Source organism: Apodemus sylvaticus, chromosome 1 (genome assembly GCF_947179515.1).
Source record: "Apodemus sylvaticus chromosome 1, mApoSyl1.1, whole genome shotgun sequence".
In the NCBI taxonomy this organism is placed as follows: Eukaryota; Metazoa; Chordata; class Mammalia; order Rodentia; family Muridae; genus Apodemus; species Apodemus sylvaticus.
This window is the reverse complement of record NC_067472.1, coordinates 108351204-108368070: the sequence shown is the minus strand read 5'-3', so window position 1 is coordinate 108368070 and position 16867 is coordinate 108351204. Positions and strand designations below refer to the sequence as shown.

The following is a 16867-nucleotide window of genomic DNA, read 5'->3' as shown; positions in this document are numbered from 1 at the left end:
CCTAGGATCCAGCCACAACTGATCCTAAGAAATTTAGTAGATAGATTTTCAGAAAATGAACATGGGAGATAACTGCTGAATAAATGAGATCATTCCTTTGGGCTCCCACAGTCTATAAATCTGTAAACTAATAAAAGGCTATGTGATAGCCATAAAATGAAACCTGTTGGTTTACATTGGCTCCACTAATGAGATGAGGATAATGACAGTGCTTTTGGTTTATTGAGTCCTTACCACATACCAGGCAATGAGCTAAGAGTCACTACAAACTGTCTCATGTAATAACTACAGTGATGCAGGTACTACCAATCTGACATGAGAACAGTGGGGCTTGAAGAGATTAAATAAAGGCCCTCTCAGTGACCGACAGAGAACTTTATTTCAAAACCAAGGCCGTTTGACACAAAGCCTGAACTCACAACTCTCCTGCCCCCACCCCAAAACTCTCTGTGATGTTATTTTGAAAGAGACTCTTTCTCTGTAGTCCAGATGGCCTGGAAGTCACTATGTAGCCCAACTTGGCCTCAAGCTCAAACCTTCTGCCTCTGGAATGCTGGGATTACAGCTATGTGCCACTATACTCTGTCATTATGGTTATTTTAAGAGGAAACAATAAGGGCCGGACAGGTGGCTCAGGGGTTAAGGGCACTGACTACTCTTCCAGAGGACCTGAGTTCAATTCCAGCACTCAGGTAGTGGCTCTGAGCATCTGTAACTCCAGTTCCACAGAATTCAACACCCTCTCCTGGCCTCTCACATGCTATACAAGCATACATGTAGACAAAACATGGATACCTATAAAATTTTTAAAATTAAAATAATAAAACCAAGGATGATGATAATTTAAAGTTTTCTCAGTATAGGCTGAGGTTTCACAGAGGCTACCTGTTACACTAAATAATAGGGGGGAAACTATCTGAACCTGTGGGAACTTTTAAAAGGCATTGTGCTGGCTAGTTTTTATGTCAGGCTGACAAAAAAATTTCCTACTTCTAGAAAGAAGGATTTTTTCTTTTTGAGAGAGGGTTTCTCTGTGTAGCCCTGGCTATCTTTGAACTTACTCTGTAGATCAGGCTGGCCTCAAACTCATAGAGATCGCCTACCTCTGCCTCCCAAGTTCTGGGATTAAAGGCATACACCACCATACCCAGAAGGAGGAAATCTCTCCATAGTATTGATCTATAAGCAAGTCTGTAGGACATTTTCTTGATTGATGATTTTACAAACAGTAGCAGGGCCCTGTTCTCTGTGGGTGGTGCCATTCCTGGGCAAATGGTCCTGGATGTCGTAAGAAGCAGGCTGAGCAAGCCATGGTGGGTGAGCTAGTAAGCAGCTCGCCTCCATAGCCTCTGCATCCACTCCTGCTTCCAGGTTCCTACCTTGGATTCCTGCCCTGACTTCCCTGGATAATGGACTATAAGCTGTAAACTAAATAAACTCTTTCCTCAAAAGTTGCTTTTGGTCATGTGTTTTAACACAGCAAGAGAAACCCTAAAACGGACATCTAATCCATTCCCAGCATTTTATATTTAGGGGTCTGAGACCTCTTGAGCTTAAGGCCCACCGTCAGTTACGAGGACAGTCAGCCTAGCTGTGGGCATCTTCCCACTGTTAGCATTCCTCCATTTCACTCAGTGTTAGTTCATGCCAACTGCACAGATCCTCCTTGACCACCAAGCCTCCTTCCTGTGGGGCAGTGGACTGACAGGAAGCCTGGTCCTTGTTCATAGAGAATAACTGCAATCCTCGACCCCCACCACAAATGGGGTTCAGAGGGTTAGGGTAGGCACACGCTGAGACAGTCAGTGTAGTGCGCATGCAGCACTGGACGTCTAAGGCATCACAGACCTGTTATTGCTCAATCTCGGGTGGCTGAACACCACTTGTCCCTCTAAGAAATTGGGGAAACACCAACCACTTGCCTGGGGTAACTAGTTAGCATGCCAGAGTCTGGTTCATTATTGGAATTAACCAGACAAATCGCTCCACCATCTAAGAACAGCCATGCACCACCACCCATGGAATCGAGAAATCTATCAATCTGTCAATCCTGTCCATGTCCAGACTGGGTCAGAACGAGGGCCAGGCTTCCTCTCATGGTCCACTGCCCCACACCAGCCTACTTTTCCTTTTCATAATGATTTCATATACAGCCAGGATTTGTTTACTAGCATCATGAAAATGAGTCATTTTGTTATTTCTCTGGCGCCTACAACAGTGTCTAGCATATGAAGTGCTTTAAAAAATAGTTGGGTTGGATAAGGTGGTGTACACCTTTGAACTCAGCCCTCGGGAAGCAGAGGCAGGCAGATCTCTGTAGATCTGAAGCCAGCCTGGAATACATAGCAAGTTCCAGGAAGATCCGGTCTCAAACCCTCCATCTTCTGTCACCGAAAATACTCGGATTAATGGATAAAGTTTCCAAAACATAAACTGTGAGATCTTTAATGCTCTCAACTTTCTCTTTGGCCTTCAAGTTTCAACCTTTATTTTTGTATGATGTTTCTCATACTTTTGAACCTAAGACATAGCACAATACTAAACATCATCGAATCTCTCTCTTTTGACCTGGAGGCCAGAACTTTGCCTTAGCCTCCCATCAACCTGTCCCAAGAACGTGAACATATGTCCAAAACACACGGTGGCGGAGGGCAAGCCAGTCAGGGCATTGCTGTCTAGTGCTTTATTCCCCTCTGTGGGCTCCATCAGCAGGTGGAATGGAAGACCCCGCCGACCCTTACCCCCTGGGCAACCAAGGCATTATACTCCCTCACTGCCTGCTCCGTCTGCAGGACCCGCACAGCAATGCCTTGTTTCTCAAGGTACTCCACAGTGGATCGAGGCACCTGGGAAGAAGGAAAAGAGATGACTAAGAGGGGGAAGGAGCCACAGAACTCTTTTCCCAGTACAAGGCAAGTGCACTTTACAGGATTAGACAGAACACCTGTCACTTCTCAATCATCTGGTGTGTCACCATTCCAAAATTAGGCAGGAGCCCCAGAGAGTTTCAGGAGAGTGTCTGAGGAGCTGGGGCTGCTCTGCAGTGGCTCAGAGTGTATGAGCATGCCCGGGCCCTGTGCTCACTCCCCAGTACCAGCGTGGGGCAACTTCCCAATTGTCTCACTATACCCTCGCTTTGTCGCCAGTGACAGCAGGGGAAGAGCAGGATCTGTAGGTCAGCCCTAGTTGAAGCTCATCTAGCACTGTAGTTCTGAGTAAGAAAGTAAACTCGGGACTTATCCCTGTGTTTATAAAGCAGATCTAGTCATAACAGGTCCACAGGGCTGCTATGAGAACTGAGTTATATATCTAGCATGGTGCATATTCCATGCTGTGTAAATTTTTAAAAAATTTGATAAGTGCAACTTAAGTCTAAAGTCCAACATTCCCATGCACCAAACTAAAACACCTTCCACAAGCTTTTAAAAGTATAGAACTGTCCAGTTTGCAATACTTAGATCACAGAGTTTATATGTGATATCACTGATGTGCTTTTACTCAAGTGTCTTCTTAGAACCCCCTTTCTGGACCAACAATAAGCAACCTCTCCCAAGGCACTATTTTGTTTATAGTATTTAGTATCTGAAGTTATCTAGCTTGTTTGTTTTTTAAATAATTTTTTAAGATTTATTTTCAGCTGGGCAGTGGTGGCACACACCTTTAGTCCCAGCATTTGGGAGGCAGAGGCAGGCAGATTTCTGAGTTCAAGGCCAGCCTGGTCTATTCAGTGAGTTCCAGGACAGTCAGGGCTACACAAAGAAACCCGTGTCTCGAAAAACAAAACAAAACAAAACAACAACAACAACAACAACAAAGATTTATTTTATTATGTTCTGTGTGTGGTGCTTTGCCGTGGGCATGGAATGTAACTGGTGCACAGACACACCTGTAAGCCAAAGGTTCTCTGTGCATTTGAGGTGAGCCTAGTGTACACAGTGAATGAGTTCCAGGAGAGCGGAGGCTACAAAGTGTTACCTTGTCTCAAAACAAACAAACAAACAAAAAGGGATATTATATCTGTAGCTAAATTGATAACTTAAGTATTTTCTAGTTTAGACATTGTGCTAGACATTGAGGACTAAGATAAATAAAGCAAATGAAATTTTGTTGCCACCATCAATTACAAAACAGACTTGAGAGTTGACTCTGCAATTAAGAGCACTTGTTGGATCCAGGTTTGATTCCCAGTACCCACATGGTAGCTCCCAACCGTAACAACTCGAGTCCTGGGAATCTGCCTCTGTTGGCCTCCACAGGCACCAGGTAATAAGTCATGAAAGATGTTCATGCAGGTGAGACAACATAAATACATAAGTAAAATCAATAATTTTTTAAGTCACAGATATTTTTAAATTTTATTTTGTGTGTATGAGTTTGGCCAGCATGTATACCCATGCACCACATTTGAGCCTGGTGTCTGTGGAGACCAGAAGAGGGTATCGGATCCCTAGAGCTGTCCTTATAGATGGTTGTGAGCCATCCTATGGGTCCTCTCAAGGGCTTTTAGCTGCTGAGCCCTCTCTGCAGGGCTCTGGGATTCTGGGGAACTGAACACAGGTCATTGTGCTTCCAAGGCAAGAGCTTTATCAACTGAGTTCTCTCTCTGCAGCGGAGATAGTACCCAACTATTAATGGATGATACTGATTTTGATCTATCCTGAATATTTTTTAGCTCAATCTCTAGAGCTGATTGAAATATTTTTAAATATGCCCTATCTTAGTTTGAAAGGTTTGTTACCAAAGGCCTTACTCAGAGAGACTATTACAATGGAGGAAAAGGAACTTAAATTAACATTTTTAGATTTATTTATTTTTAATTTTGTGTGTTTTACTTTCATGTATGTCTGTGCACCACCTTGGTGCCCGGTGTTCATGGAGGCCTGAAGAGGATGGGTGTCAGAGTCCATGGACCTGGAGTTAGAGGCGGTTATCAGCTGCCACATGGGTCCTCAGTTCTCCAGAAAAGAAGCAAGTACTCTGATCTGCTGAGCCATCTCACCAGCCCCTAGTTTAAAACTTTACAATACAAATAAAGAGTGCCTTCACCAGTAGGGTATAGGGTTGCAGGGCATTTATATAAAGGATATAACTATATAAGTATGTATATACTTATGTGGAAAGCTGTCTATAGCAATCTAAGAGGGAAGAGAGAACAATACATATGATATGGTCCTATTTACATGTGCCCTAGGGTTTTGCTGTGTCAACAGACACCAGGATGAAAGCAACTCTTACAAAGACAACATTTAATTGGGGCTGGCTTACAGGTTCAGAGGTTCAATCCATTATCACTAAGGTGAGATCATGGCAGCATCCAGGCAGGCATGGCACAGGAAGAACTGAGAGTTCTACATCTTCATCTGAAGGCTGCTAGTGGAAGACTGACTTCCAGGCAGCTAGGAGGAGGGTCTCAAAGCCACACCCACAGTGACACACTTTTTCAACAAGGCCTCACCTACTCCAACAAGGCCAATTCCTAACAGAGCCACTCCCTGGGCCAACCGTATTCAAAGCACCACAGCATGACAGGGCTGAGCCTGAGTAAGTGTGTATGTGTCAGTGTGAGCCTAGATGGAGATGTGTACAGATGATCGGAGCAGTGTGAATTCTATGTGGAGCCTGCAGGGAGGAGCTCCTTCATCTTTTTACTTCTAGTTATCCACTGACTCGTGAATGTTTTACAGTAAGTATATACTGTTTTATGAATGAAATGAAATATATTTAGTTTCTGAACGCAGCAAAAAAACATAGAAAACAAAAAAGGGACAGTATAAAATATACTATCAAAATGTAAAGTAGTAAGCTGAGCTGAGCACAGCACTGATGCTATTCTAGCGTCAGCACTTCCAGTACAGGAAGGAAAGGCTGGAGGATCCCAGCAATTTCCAGGCCAGTCAGGGATACAAAAGAAGACCTGGTCAAAACTAAACTAAACTGATAAATTAGAGATGGAGCTCAGTTGGTGGAGTGCTTACTGAGCATGTGTGAAACCCTGAGTTACTCCCAGCACAGCATGAACTGTGTACGATAGTGCATGCTTATAATCTTAGCTTTCAGGATGTAGTGGCAAGAGCCCCAAAAGTTCAACAACCAACTATAGTTATGTACTCCTTAATGGCTTTTTCACCCCAAAATGGACCCCATGTTTAAGTGTGGTTCTGTAAGAGTGCATCGAAGCTGGCAAGCTGCTCTGTGTTTGTGCACTCTGTGATGTTCACACAGTGATCATGTTACAGAACAGTGCCCTGCTCAGAGTGATCCCTGTTGCTGACCCACATGACTGTCTGATCTGATAACTACAGAAGGTGAGAAATTCTGGAACTGAGGTATCTGTGAGAAATAGTTGAAAGAACACAATTGGGGTTGGGCCCAGAGACTTGGAAAGCCCAGCACTGGCAGAGTGGAGAGTGTGCAGTCTGACTCATCCTAGGCCACGTGTTGCTCAGCAACCTGAGAGGCTGTGATAGTGAGAGCTGAGCTCTAATGAAGGGAATACAGAGCCAAGCCAAGGTCTGAGAGATAAGTGCCTGTGTCAGGAATGTTGTGGGCATCAGAACCTACCTTCAGGGCCTCACTCATTCCTCTGCCAATCACAAGAGTTTGTACACCCTTCTCAGCAACTTCCTTTACGTCTGCTGGCTGCACTCCTGGAGAATGCTGGATATGGAGGAGAGAGCAGAAAGGTACCAATCTTCCTTCACAACCCAAGTCTTTTAAAAAATGTTATTTTAAATGTATGCCTAAAATAATAAACAATTTTATTTTAAGCGTTTTTGCCTTCATGTATGCATGTACAGCATGCATGGCCCACCAAGGCCAGCAGAGGGCATCTGATCCATTGGAGCTGGAGTTACAGGCGGTTGTGAGCTGTCATGTGGATGATGGAAACTAAACCCCAGATCTTCTGTAAGTGCAGCAAACGCTTAACTCCTCAGCCATTTCAACAGACCCCCACAATAGACATCCTTATGGGGTTCATTCCAGAACTGCTTACTGAGGTCTACTTTCTGCCAAGCATAGTCTCATACTCTGGGCATGGAGCCAAGGAGAGACAGAGCTGCGTTCAGGAGCTCCAAGTGTGATGCGAAACACACACGAGTGCTTTCTCTTCCCTAGCCCCTGCCCCTCTATTTTGGGCAGAGCCCATGAAGCTCAGATTTACATTAACCTCAGTCGATAGTCTTTGAACTCCTGGTCCTCCTGTTTCTAGCTACAGTGTGCCCGGATTATATGTTACAATGGCCAGCAGGCAATTTCAGTTGGATGAGGAGCAGTATTAGCAAGTAAGAGATGTCTCAGGGGCTAAGAGTGTGTTGTGTCCTCCTTGTGAAGAGGACCTGCATCAATCCCAGCACCCTGGACAGGTAGCTCACATCTGCCTGTAACCCCAGCTCTGGGTGACCTGATACCTTCTAATGACCTATGCACTCATGTGGACACACTTACACACACATACACACATAATTAAAAGTAAGGTATTCAGTATGACTCAAGCACAGTAATGGGTGTGGTCGGAGAAGACAGCAACTGGCACACCATGCTAGGATTTCGATGTAGGAAACAATTCAGAATCCTGCGGCTGGGGATGTAGAAGAAAGTAAAGAAACCTTGTCTCAAAACAAAAACAAAAACAAAACAAAAGCAAGAAAAGACAAGAAAAGCAAAAGGGAAAGGTAAGCACAGAAGCCTCCACTGTCATGCTATATGGAAGCTGATGCTCAGGAAAATACACAACTTGGTTAGGATGACACAGCCCAGTGTAGAGCTGGAATCTGAACTCAGACACACATCAATTGTGCTATAATGAACTCTTTACAGTTCAGCTATAATGAGCTCTATAAAGAGCCTGGCACTTTGCTGGGCTCTGACGCCAAGGGACAACCTCTTTAAAGCTTGGAAGAATGAAACATAAAACTGGGTGGTTTAATCCCAGCACTTGGGAGGCAGAGGCACTCATGAGGATCTCCAAGTTCAAGGCCAGCCTGGTCTACAGAGTGAGCTCCAGGACAGCCAGGGAAACTGTCTCAAAAATTCAATCAACAAACCATACTGACTAAACACAGTTGTGCTAAACCCAGGAAGTGGCCTAGATAAGTCCCACTTTCATAGGAAAATCTCTTTCCATGCCTCTCCTCTTCTTGCATTGGAAAGCTAATAGGACAAGAGAGAGGAGGCAGAATAAAACTTCATTAAAACTGAGGAAAATAAACCTAGGAGCTGTAGGATTATTATGCCTCTTGGTGTTTATCTTACAATCTTGAAATGAAATTCATGTTTACACAAAAACTTTTTTTTTCTTTTCAAGACAGGGTCTCACTGTGTAGCTCTGGCTGTCCTAGATCTCACTCTGTAGACCAGGCTGGCCTGGACCTCACTGAGACCCTCCTGTTTCTGTCCCCCTCCCCCAGTGCTGGGATCAAAGGTGTGTGCACCACCACACCTGGCACCACACAATACTTCCATGTGAGAGTGTTCCTAGTGCTTGGGTCATCGTTGCCTACAGTTGAAAACAACATAACTGATGGTCACCGATCCTGAGTAAACTGGTTTGTTACAAGTTTCTGATGGACTGTTACTCACCAATAAAAAGGAACAATTTAATGATGCACATGTCAACACTCTTGGACAGCTAAACTTAAATAAGGCCTGTATGTTAGATAATGGTATTTGCTAGGTTACTGATTTTGGTCACTGCTTTGTAACTATAGAAAAAGACATTAGGCACAAAGTACATCTTTATCTTAGGACAGAAGGCAAAGCTGAGAGACTCAGGAGTATCTCCAGTTTCTCTGTTCTCTACAAAGAGCAGAACAAAGGAAGAGGATTAGATTGTTTTTTCAACAGAACTATAGCATCTTTTTATTATTTATTTATTTTATTAATGTCTGAGTACACTCTAGCTGCTTTTAGACACACCAGAAGAGACAATCATATTATAGATGGTTGTGAGCCACCATGTGTTGCTGGGAATTGAACTCAGGACCTCTAGGAAAAGCAGTAAGTGCTCTTAACCGTTGAGCCATCTCTCCAGCCCTAGATTGTTTTCTTTAAAAAAATATGTAAGTTAGCTGGGCAGTGGTGGTGCACGCCTTTGCTCCCAGCACTTGGGAGGCAGAGGCAGGTGATTTCTGAGTTCAAAGCCAGCCTGGTCTACAGAGTGAGTTCCAGGACAGCCAGGGCTACACAGAGAAACCCTGTCTTGAAAACAACAAAAAACAGAAACAAAACAAAAATTAAGTTTATGGTCTGGAAAGATAGCTCAGTGGTTAAGAGCACTGTTGTGCCTGGGTGTAGTAGCACACACATATTTAATCCCAGAACTCGGGTACAGAGGAAATCGGGTCTCTGTGAGTTGCAGGCCAGCCTGGTCTAGAGAGGGAGTTCCAGGATAGCCAGGGCTACACAGCAAGACCCTATCTCAAAACAGACAAACAAGAGTACTTGTTTCCTTTTTGGAGGACCTGGTTTTGAGTCCTAGCACCCACATGGTAGCTCACAACTATCTGTAACTCCTGGTTCAGGAGAGTCTAGACTCTCTTCTGGCCTCTGTGACCACTGCATGTATGTGGTGCACAACATGCATGCAGGCAAAACAACTGTGGATCCAAAAAAAAATAAAAATTTAAGTTAAAAATATTGGTGGGGCTGGAGAGCTGGCTCAGTGGTTAAGAGCACTGACTGCTCTTCCAAAGGTTCAAAGTTCAAATCCTAGCAACCACATGGTGGCTCACAACCATCCATAATGAGATTGGGTGCCCGCTTCTGGTGTATCTGAAGACAGTGACAGTGTACTTACATATAATAAATAATCTTCTCCTGGGCATATACCCAGAGGATTCCCCAGCAGGTAATAAGGATACATGCTCCACTATGTTCATAGCAGCCCTATTTATAATAGCCAGAACCTGGAAAGAACCCAGGTATCCCTCAACGGAAGAATGGATGCAAAAAAATGTGGTATATATACACAATGGAGTACTATTCAGCTATTAGAAACAATGAATTCATGAAATTCTTAGACAAATGGACGGAGCTGGAGAACATCATACTAAGTGAGGTAACCCAGTCTCAAAAGATTAATCATGGTATGCACTCACTAATAAGTGGATATTAGCCTAGAAAATTGGAATAACCAAAATATAATCCACACATCAAATGATGTCCAAGAAGAACAGAGGAGTGGCCTGGTTCTGGAAAGACTCAGTGTAGCAGTATAGGGAAAAACCAGAACAGGGAAGTGGGACGGGGTGGATGGGAGAACAGGGGGAGGGAAGAGGGCTTATGGGACTTTTGGGGAGTTGGGGGGCCAGAAAAGGGGAAATCATTTGAAATGTAAATAAAAAATATATTGAATAAAAAATATTTTAAAAAAGTATTTGTGACTTAATATGTTTATGAATTTTGCCTGCATGAATATTTGTGTATCATGTGTGTGCTTAGTGTCTGTGGAGGCTAGAAAGGGGTTAGATCCCCTAGAAATGGAGTTAGACAGCTGTGAGCCACCTTGTGGGTACTGGGACTCAAAACCAGGTTCTCTGGAAGAGAAACAACTGCTCTTAACTTCTGAGACATCTCTTCAGCCCCAACTTGTAGTGTTTTTAAATTACTTAAAAATTTTTAAAGGCAAAATTTAACAGGGACAAATCTACATGACTGTTTTATACATTTTTTTTTTTGGTTTTTTTGGATTTGGTTTTTTTTTGAGACAGGGTTTCTCTGTATAGGCCTGGCTGTCCTGGAGCTCACTCTGTAGACCAGGCTGGCCTCGAACTCAGAAATCCGCCTGCCTCTGCCTCCCAGAGTGCTGGGATTACAGGCGTGCGCTACCACCGCCTGGCTATTTTATACATTTTAAGTGATTTATTTTTTATTTTATATGTACTGGTGTTTTACCTGTATGTATGTATGTCTGTGTGAGGGTGTCCCCTGACATGGAGTTATAGACAGTTGTGAGCTGCCATGCGGGTGCTGGGAATTGTACCTGGGTCCTTGGAAGAGCAGCCAGTGCTCTTAATTACTGAGCCATCTCTCCAGTCCCATCATTACAACTATTTATTAACAACTATAAAAGAATTGGATCAGATGTTCTTTTTAGTCCCATACTCTGTGATCAATCCTAGATCCACCATGAATTTAATAAATATAATTTAAATAATTTATATTTTTTTCTGGAGCTATGACCACAGTGAATGTTTAAGAGAATTACAAATCAGTGTTGGAGAGCTTTACCTTCCTTAAATGCATTTCAAATAAATGCATTTATTTGAAAATTGGGTATTTACTTCACTTAGCAAACTGTTTTGAATGTAGTTGTAATTCCCAAACTCTCAGGGTTCATGCTGTTTCACTGTTTTAACTGTCAAGAAACAAGACTATACAGTTTCACCTCCCTCCCCTACCCCAGCCTCTCTTCCCCTCCCCCCTCCCCACTTAACTGACTGCTAGAAATGCAGTGCAGAGCTCTAAGGAGTGCAAGACTATGGTCTTCTGGAGGTTCAGACTAGAGCCAGCTATTGCTGATCAGAGCCACTCAGAGCTGCTGGATCCATGGGACATGTGATGAATTCAGCGGCCTCTGCTGCTATCCTGCAGGCCCTGGGTATCCTGTACTGAGCAATAAAACAGACCAGCAGGAGCCCGTGAATCCAGGCACTGGCAGTAATTACCCTCAGCTTCGTGTGGAAGCCTGGAGTTGGAGCATCATACTGTTATCACGAATCTTCAAACTGCCCTCAGGGCCTCTATGCTTCCAATTCCTCAAGACTCTCACAGAGCAGGACTCCATTCTTTATCAAGAGGCTTTTATGACACAGCCCAGGGCTGTAAAGCTCACTGTTTTTCTTGGGGGAAAGCTATTAATTGTAGCAGTGTCTTGTGTACTACCCATTATAGCAACCAAACAAGAGGATTTCATCCTTTGGGGCTCAGAAATTTTACAATCAAATTGGAAAGGAAATATGCCTAAATTAAGCTTTCAAAAAATCACTCCCTTCCGCCAAAATTCAAGGCTTGTAAATGGACAGGCATATCATTAGCTGGCTGCACTGTGTTAAAAGTAGACTCTGTAAGTGAAGGTTAAAGGATTGCTGGGATCCATACCCTGTAGATAGTGTCTGAGTTATGTTCCCATTGTCCTCACCTGCATGAACAGCCTCTTGACTAGTCTCTTACTCTACCAGGGCACTGGCTGCTTTCCTGCCAGTCTAGTGAAACTTCTGCTAACAGTTCTCCAGTGATTTCAGCCTCCCACATTGCAGTCACAGGCCACAGGAGCCGAGTTTCACTTTGAACAATCTTCCTATGATTCGACTAACAAGGGGAGGTTGAAAATGGTCTGCTGCTGCCTGCTTGCCCGTGACCAGCACTCCCAGGAATGGGAAGTCCTGTGGGGTAGTGCATAAGATTCAGAACCAAACCATACCAGGTCTAAATCCTGCATCTGCGATATAGAGTCGATAAGGCCCACATGTCAGGAACTTGAAATGTCAATCTCTTACCTCAAGGCACATGGCTGATCTGACTTAGAATTTTGTTCCTTAAGGACTAAATTCCCAACAACAAAACAGGCAAGCTCAGGGAATCCTGTGTTGGAGGGAGGAGGATCAGAGCAACCAGAGGGAGGGGTCAGGGACACATCAGGAGAACAAGAACACAGAATCAACTGACCAGGAGCCTGGAAGGGTCTGACCTAGGCTCTGCATATATGTTAAGGCTGAGTAGCTTAGTATTCTCATGGGAATCCGAAGAGTGGGTCTGGGGGCTGTCTTTGTCTCTTGCTCACTTGTGGGACCCTTTTTCTTCTAAAGGGCTGCCTTGTCCAGCCTTGATGTGACAGTAGGTGCCTGCTCTTACTGTAGTCTGTTATGTAGTGTTTGCTTGATGTCCCTGGGAGGCATGCTCTCATCTGAGGGGAGGCTGACAGGGCTGGATCTGGAGAAGTGGGGAGGGGAGGGGAGGAAGAGAGGCTGGGGTAGAGGAGGGAGGTGAAACTGCAGTCAGGATGTAATATATAATAGAAGATTAAAAAGAAAAAAACCAAAAACTTGCAAAATTCTGAGATTTTTTTTTCAAACCATGACATTTATTTAAAACTAAGGAATTTAACCAGGTGGTGGTGTATGCCTTTAATCCAAGAGTTTGGGAAGCAGAGGCAGGTGATCTCTGTGAGTTTGAGGCTAGCCTGGTTTACAAAGTTCCAGGACAGCCAGGGCTACACAGAGAAACCCTGTCTTGAAAAACCAAAAATCAACCAACCAAGCAAACAAACAAAAGAAAAGAAGTAATAAAAGTGTGGCATTTAATAAATCAGCAGTTTGCAGGGCGGTGGTGGCGCACACCTGTAATCCCAGCACTCTGGGAGGCAGAGGCAGGAGGATTTCTGAGTTCGAGGCCAGCCTGGTCTAGTCTACGGAGTAAGCTCCAGGACAGCCAGGGCTATACAGAGAAACCCTGTCCTGAAAAAACCAAATCCAAACAACAACAAAAAAAAAATCAGCAGTTTTGCCAGGAGCTGGAGGTAAAAGATGGGAAACACTCATGGTCGTGGGGTGCTTCTGGGGGTAAGAAATATATCTTGGGATTAATAGTAACCATACAAACCTATGAATATGATTTGAATTTTGGGTCCATTGTATATATTTTAAATTATTTATTTTTATGTACTTTTATGTTCTGCCTGCTTGTATGTATATGGGAGGGTGTCAGATCCCCTGGAACTGGAGTTACTGCCATGTGGGTGCTGGGAATTGAACCCAAGTATTTCGGAAGATCAGCCAGTGCTCTCAACTGCTGAGTCAACTCTGCAGCTCCATGGTTCTGTTATATTGCATGTGTAGTTTATCTCGTGTGTACAGGGGTCTTGCCTACATGTATGCCTGCTGCGCCATGTACGTGCCTGATGCTGGAGGAGGCCAGAGAGCATGAGCCCTGGACACTGAAGTTACAGGTGAGAGCACACTGCCGTGGGAGCTGGGGACCAACTCTGGTCCTCTAGAAGAGCAGCCAGTGCTCTCAACTGCTGAGCCATCTCTTCAGCCTTAGGTCGTGTGCTTCAGAGGGGTAAGTTTAATGGTGATACACACAATTAGCACGGAAGAGGGAGAGAGTGACTTGGCTGCCTAGGATGTTGGAAAGTTACTTAGTCAGCCACCTGCAGTGTCAACCAATCTAGTCATTAGAGTCTTACCTCAGTTCCTGTTTCTCTCCAGTCCCAAGCCCGACTGCCTCCTGGCCATACTTTGCAATCCTTATAGGTAGAGTCTTGTACTTTCATTTGTCCCCAAGAGAGAGAAGCAATTTTAGGGGAAGCCATAAGTAACTGAGCTGAAATCTGAAATTAAAAGAAAAAAGGTACCAAGTTAGTCACCAAGGAAAGCTGAGACTGCTCCAAACTTCAGAGATGGGAAGCCCCAACTCTCCATAGCATGAGGGGTATCCTTCTCTAACAGGAGTCTTACCCTGAATCCCAGGCCTTTACCGATTATTTCCCTAAACATATTGTTTTTGGAAACTGAATCATGCAAGCACAGAAAGCAGATATGACAAAATATTTCCAAGACTCCAGAGGTAATCCACAGGATATTTTATTAGAGATAAAGTTTGGAAGTGAAGCTTTATTTCAGTATGACGAAACAAAGAGATGGCGTGGCCTACCTCAATATAAATACAGTGAACAAATCCTATTAAAATGTAATTATTTGACCAGCAAGAGGCTACCTGGCACCAAGCCCAACAACTCCAATTCAATCCCTGAAGCCCACATGGCAGGAAAGAACTGAAAAACATTCTTTCTGTGTCTCTATGTCTCTGTCTCTCTCTCATACACACGGATACATGCACACACACACACACACACACAAAGAAAAATACATCAATAGAAAGTAAAAACGCAAAACAACAACAACAACAACAACAAAAACCCCAAGCTAGAGATACAGCTCAGTACAAAGGAACACTCACTGTTCTTTTATTTGACCTAATTTGGTCCTTAGTACCCATGTTGAGCAGCTCATAATTGCTGTCACTCCAGTTCTGGAGATCCAGTGTCCTCATCAGCTTCTAGAGGCATCCACACAGGTGACACAGACATACATTCATAAGTAAGTTTACAAAACAAATAAAAGGAAAGCCCAACACTTTGCTCTTAAAACAATTATTTGTCACCCTAGAAATAAAAGTAAAGACCTACCATAAACTGCTTATTTATGCACAGCACTGAATCTCAGATTAGTTCAGCTCCCGGGAATTCTCTATACAAATTTTGTAGGCATCTAAATTCAACTATGTAGGAGTATAAAAGCAAATAGACTTCCTGCTACTACAGAGTAAGCAACTGACTGGTGAACTAGGACTGAAATTCTCCAAGTAGGAGAGATGGTTGGACAGCTCTGTCAGTAAGGTGCTTGATGTGTTGGCGGTTTGAATAAATCCATAGACTCATGTGGTTTGAATGCTTGGCCCATGGGAAGTGGCACTATTAGGAGGAGTGGCACCATTAGGAGGGTGGGCTTTGAGGTCTCTTAATGCTCAAGCTCCACCTAGTGTGAAAGAGACCCTCCTCCTGGCTGCCTACAGAAGAGAGTCTCCTCCTGGCTGTGTTGGGATTGAGATGTAGAACTCTTGACTCCTCCGGCACCATGTCTGCCTGCACACTGCCATGCTTCCCCCATCATGATAATGGACTAAATCTCTGAACCTGTAAGCCAGGCCCAATTACATGTTGTCCTTTATAAGAGATGTCTTGGTCATGGTGTCTGTTTACAGCAATGAAACCCTAATTAAGACAATGTACAAACTAGAGGACCAAAATCAGATCATTATTACTCTTGTAAAAAGAAAAAACTAAAACCGGGCATGGCTGCACACACCTGTAATCCCCATGCTGAGAAAGCTGAGACAGGAGGATACCTGGAGCTTGCTGGTCAGCTAATTCAGCTGAATCCTCAAGCTCCAGATTCAGTGAGAGACCCTTTCTCAAAAAATAAGGTAGAGAACAATTGGTGACATCAACACTCACATACATATGTATCCACACACACTCGCTGATATGTACAGGAACATGCACTAATAAGTACATCACACACACAAAAGATGAAAAGAAATTCTCAAGAGTGACACAGTCATAGAGACCTTTATAAACTCTCCATGTATCCCACATAGACCAGAAACCATGAGCTCATGTGGCAAAGACCTGGAAAGGTGAATTTACCTGAACATTATATGCTGATAATGCCTAATCACACAAAGAGAAGAGGCATAGGAGGGTAGACAGACATAAAAACCAGTACAAAGAAGTGGGACTTTCAGTTCAATCTTCAGTGCACACATGTATCCATTAGTAGAACACAGAACACTTGCTGGCTCAAAATGTATGACTATTGAATTAATTTGTGGCTGAATACTAATCTGCATAGACATAGAGGAAAAATTCAGAAAACCAGCCTGCACAACAATGGCTGAATGTTTCCAAGATAAAACAAAGCTAAGGCCTAGACAGGTATTTCAGTGGCCACACATCATATGGGAATCAGAAACAATAGCATTAGTATTGTGGTTTGAATGCCCTCCAAATTTATGTGGCTACTTAATTGTAACAGTTTTAAGAGGGTTTTTATTTGTTTCCTCTTTTTGAGACAGGGTTTCTCTCTTATGTAGCTGTCTTGGAATACTTATGTAGGCCAGGCTAGTCTGGAACTCACAGAAATCTACTTGCTTTTGTCTCCCAAGGGGTGGGATTAAAAGCATGCACCACCACACCAAGCTTGTTTGAGTCAGGGTCTAATGAATCTCAAGCTGGGCTTAAACTTATTACAAAGCTGAGGATGATCTTGATTTTTGATCCTCCTGTCTCTACCTCCTAAGTACTTGT

General features: G+C 43.6%; 1 protein-coding gene across 5 annotated transcripts in view; it reads right to left on the bottom strand.

Annotated features, from left to right (window-relative positions):
- Window positions 1–2660: 2660 nt before the first annotated feature.
- Aamdc (adipogenesis associated Mth938 domain containing) overlaps window positions 2661–16867 on the bottom strand; it is a 34811-nt gene continuing 20604 nt past the window's right edge. Inside the window, exons 2-4 of one of the 5 annotated variants that reach the window (XM_052158371.1) lie at window positions 14186–14329; window positions 6562–6657; window positions 2661–2846 (exon numbers count right to left, since the gene is read on the bottom strand). In XM_052158371.1, the coding sequence (XP_052014331.1) occupies window positions 2706–2846; window positions 6562–6657; window positions 14186–14311 (363 nt within the window). In that variant the 5' untranslated portion in view covers window positions 14312–14329 and the 3' untranslated portion in view covers window positions 2661–2705. Of the gene's footprint in view, window positions 2847–6561; window positions 6658–14185; window positions 14330–16867 lie in introns of those variants that run through there. The other 4 variants (XM_052158361.1, XM_052158380.1, XM_052158390.1 and 1 more) reach the window with 4 other exon arrangements.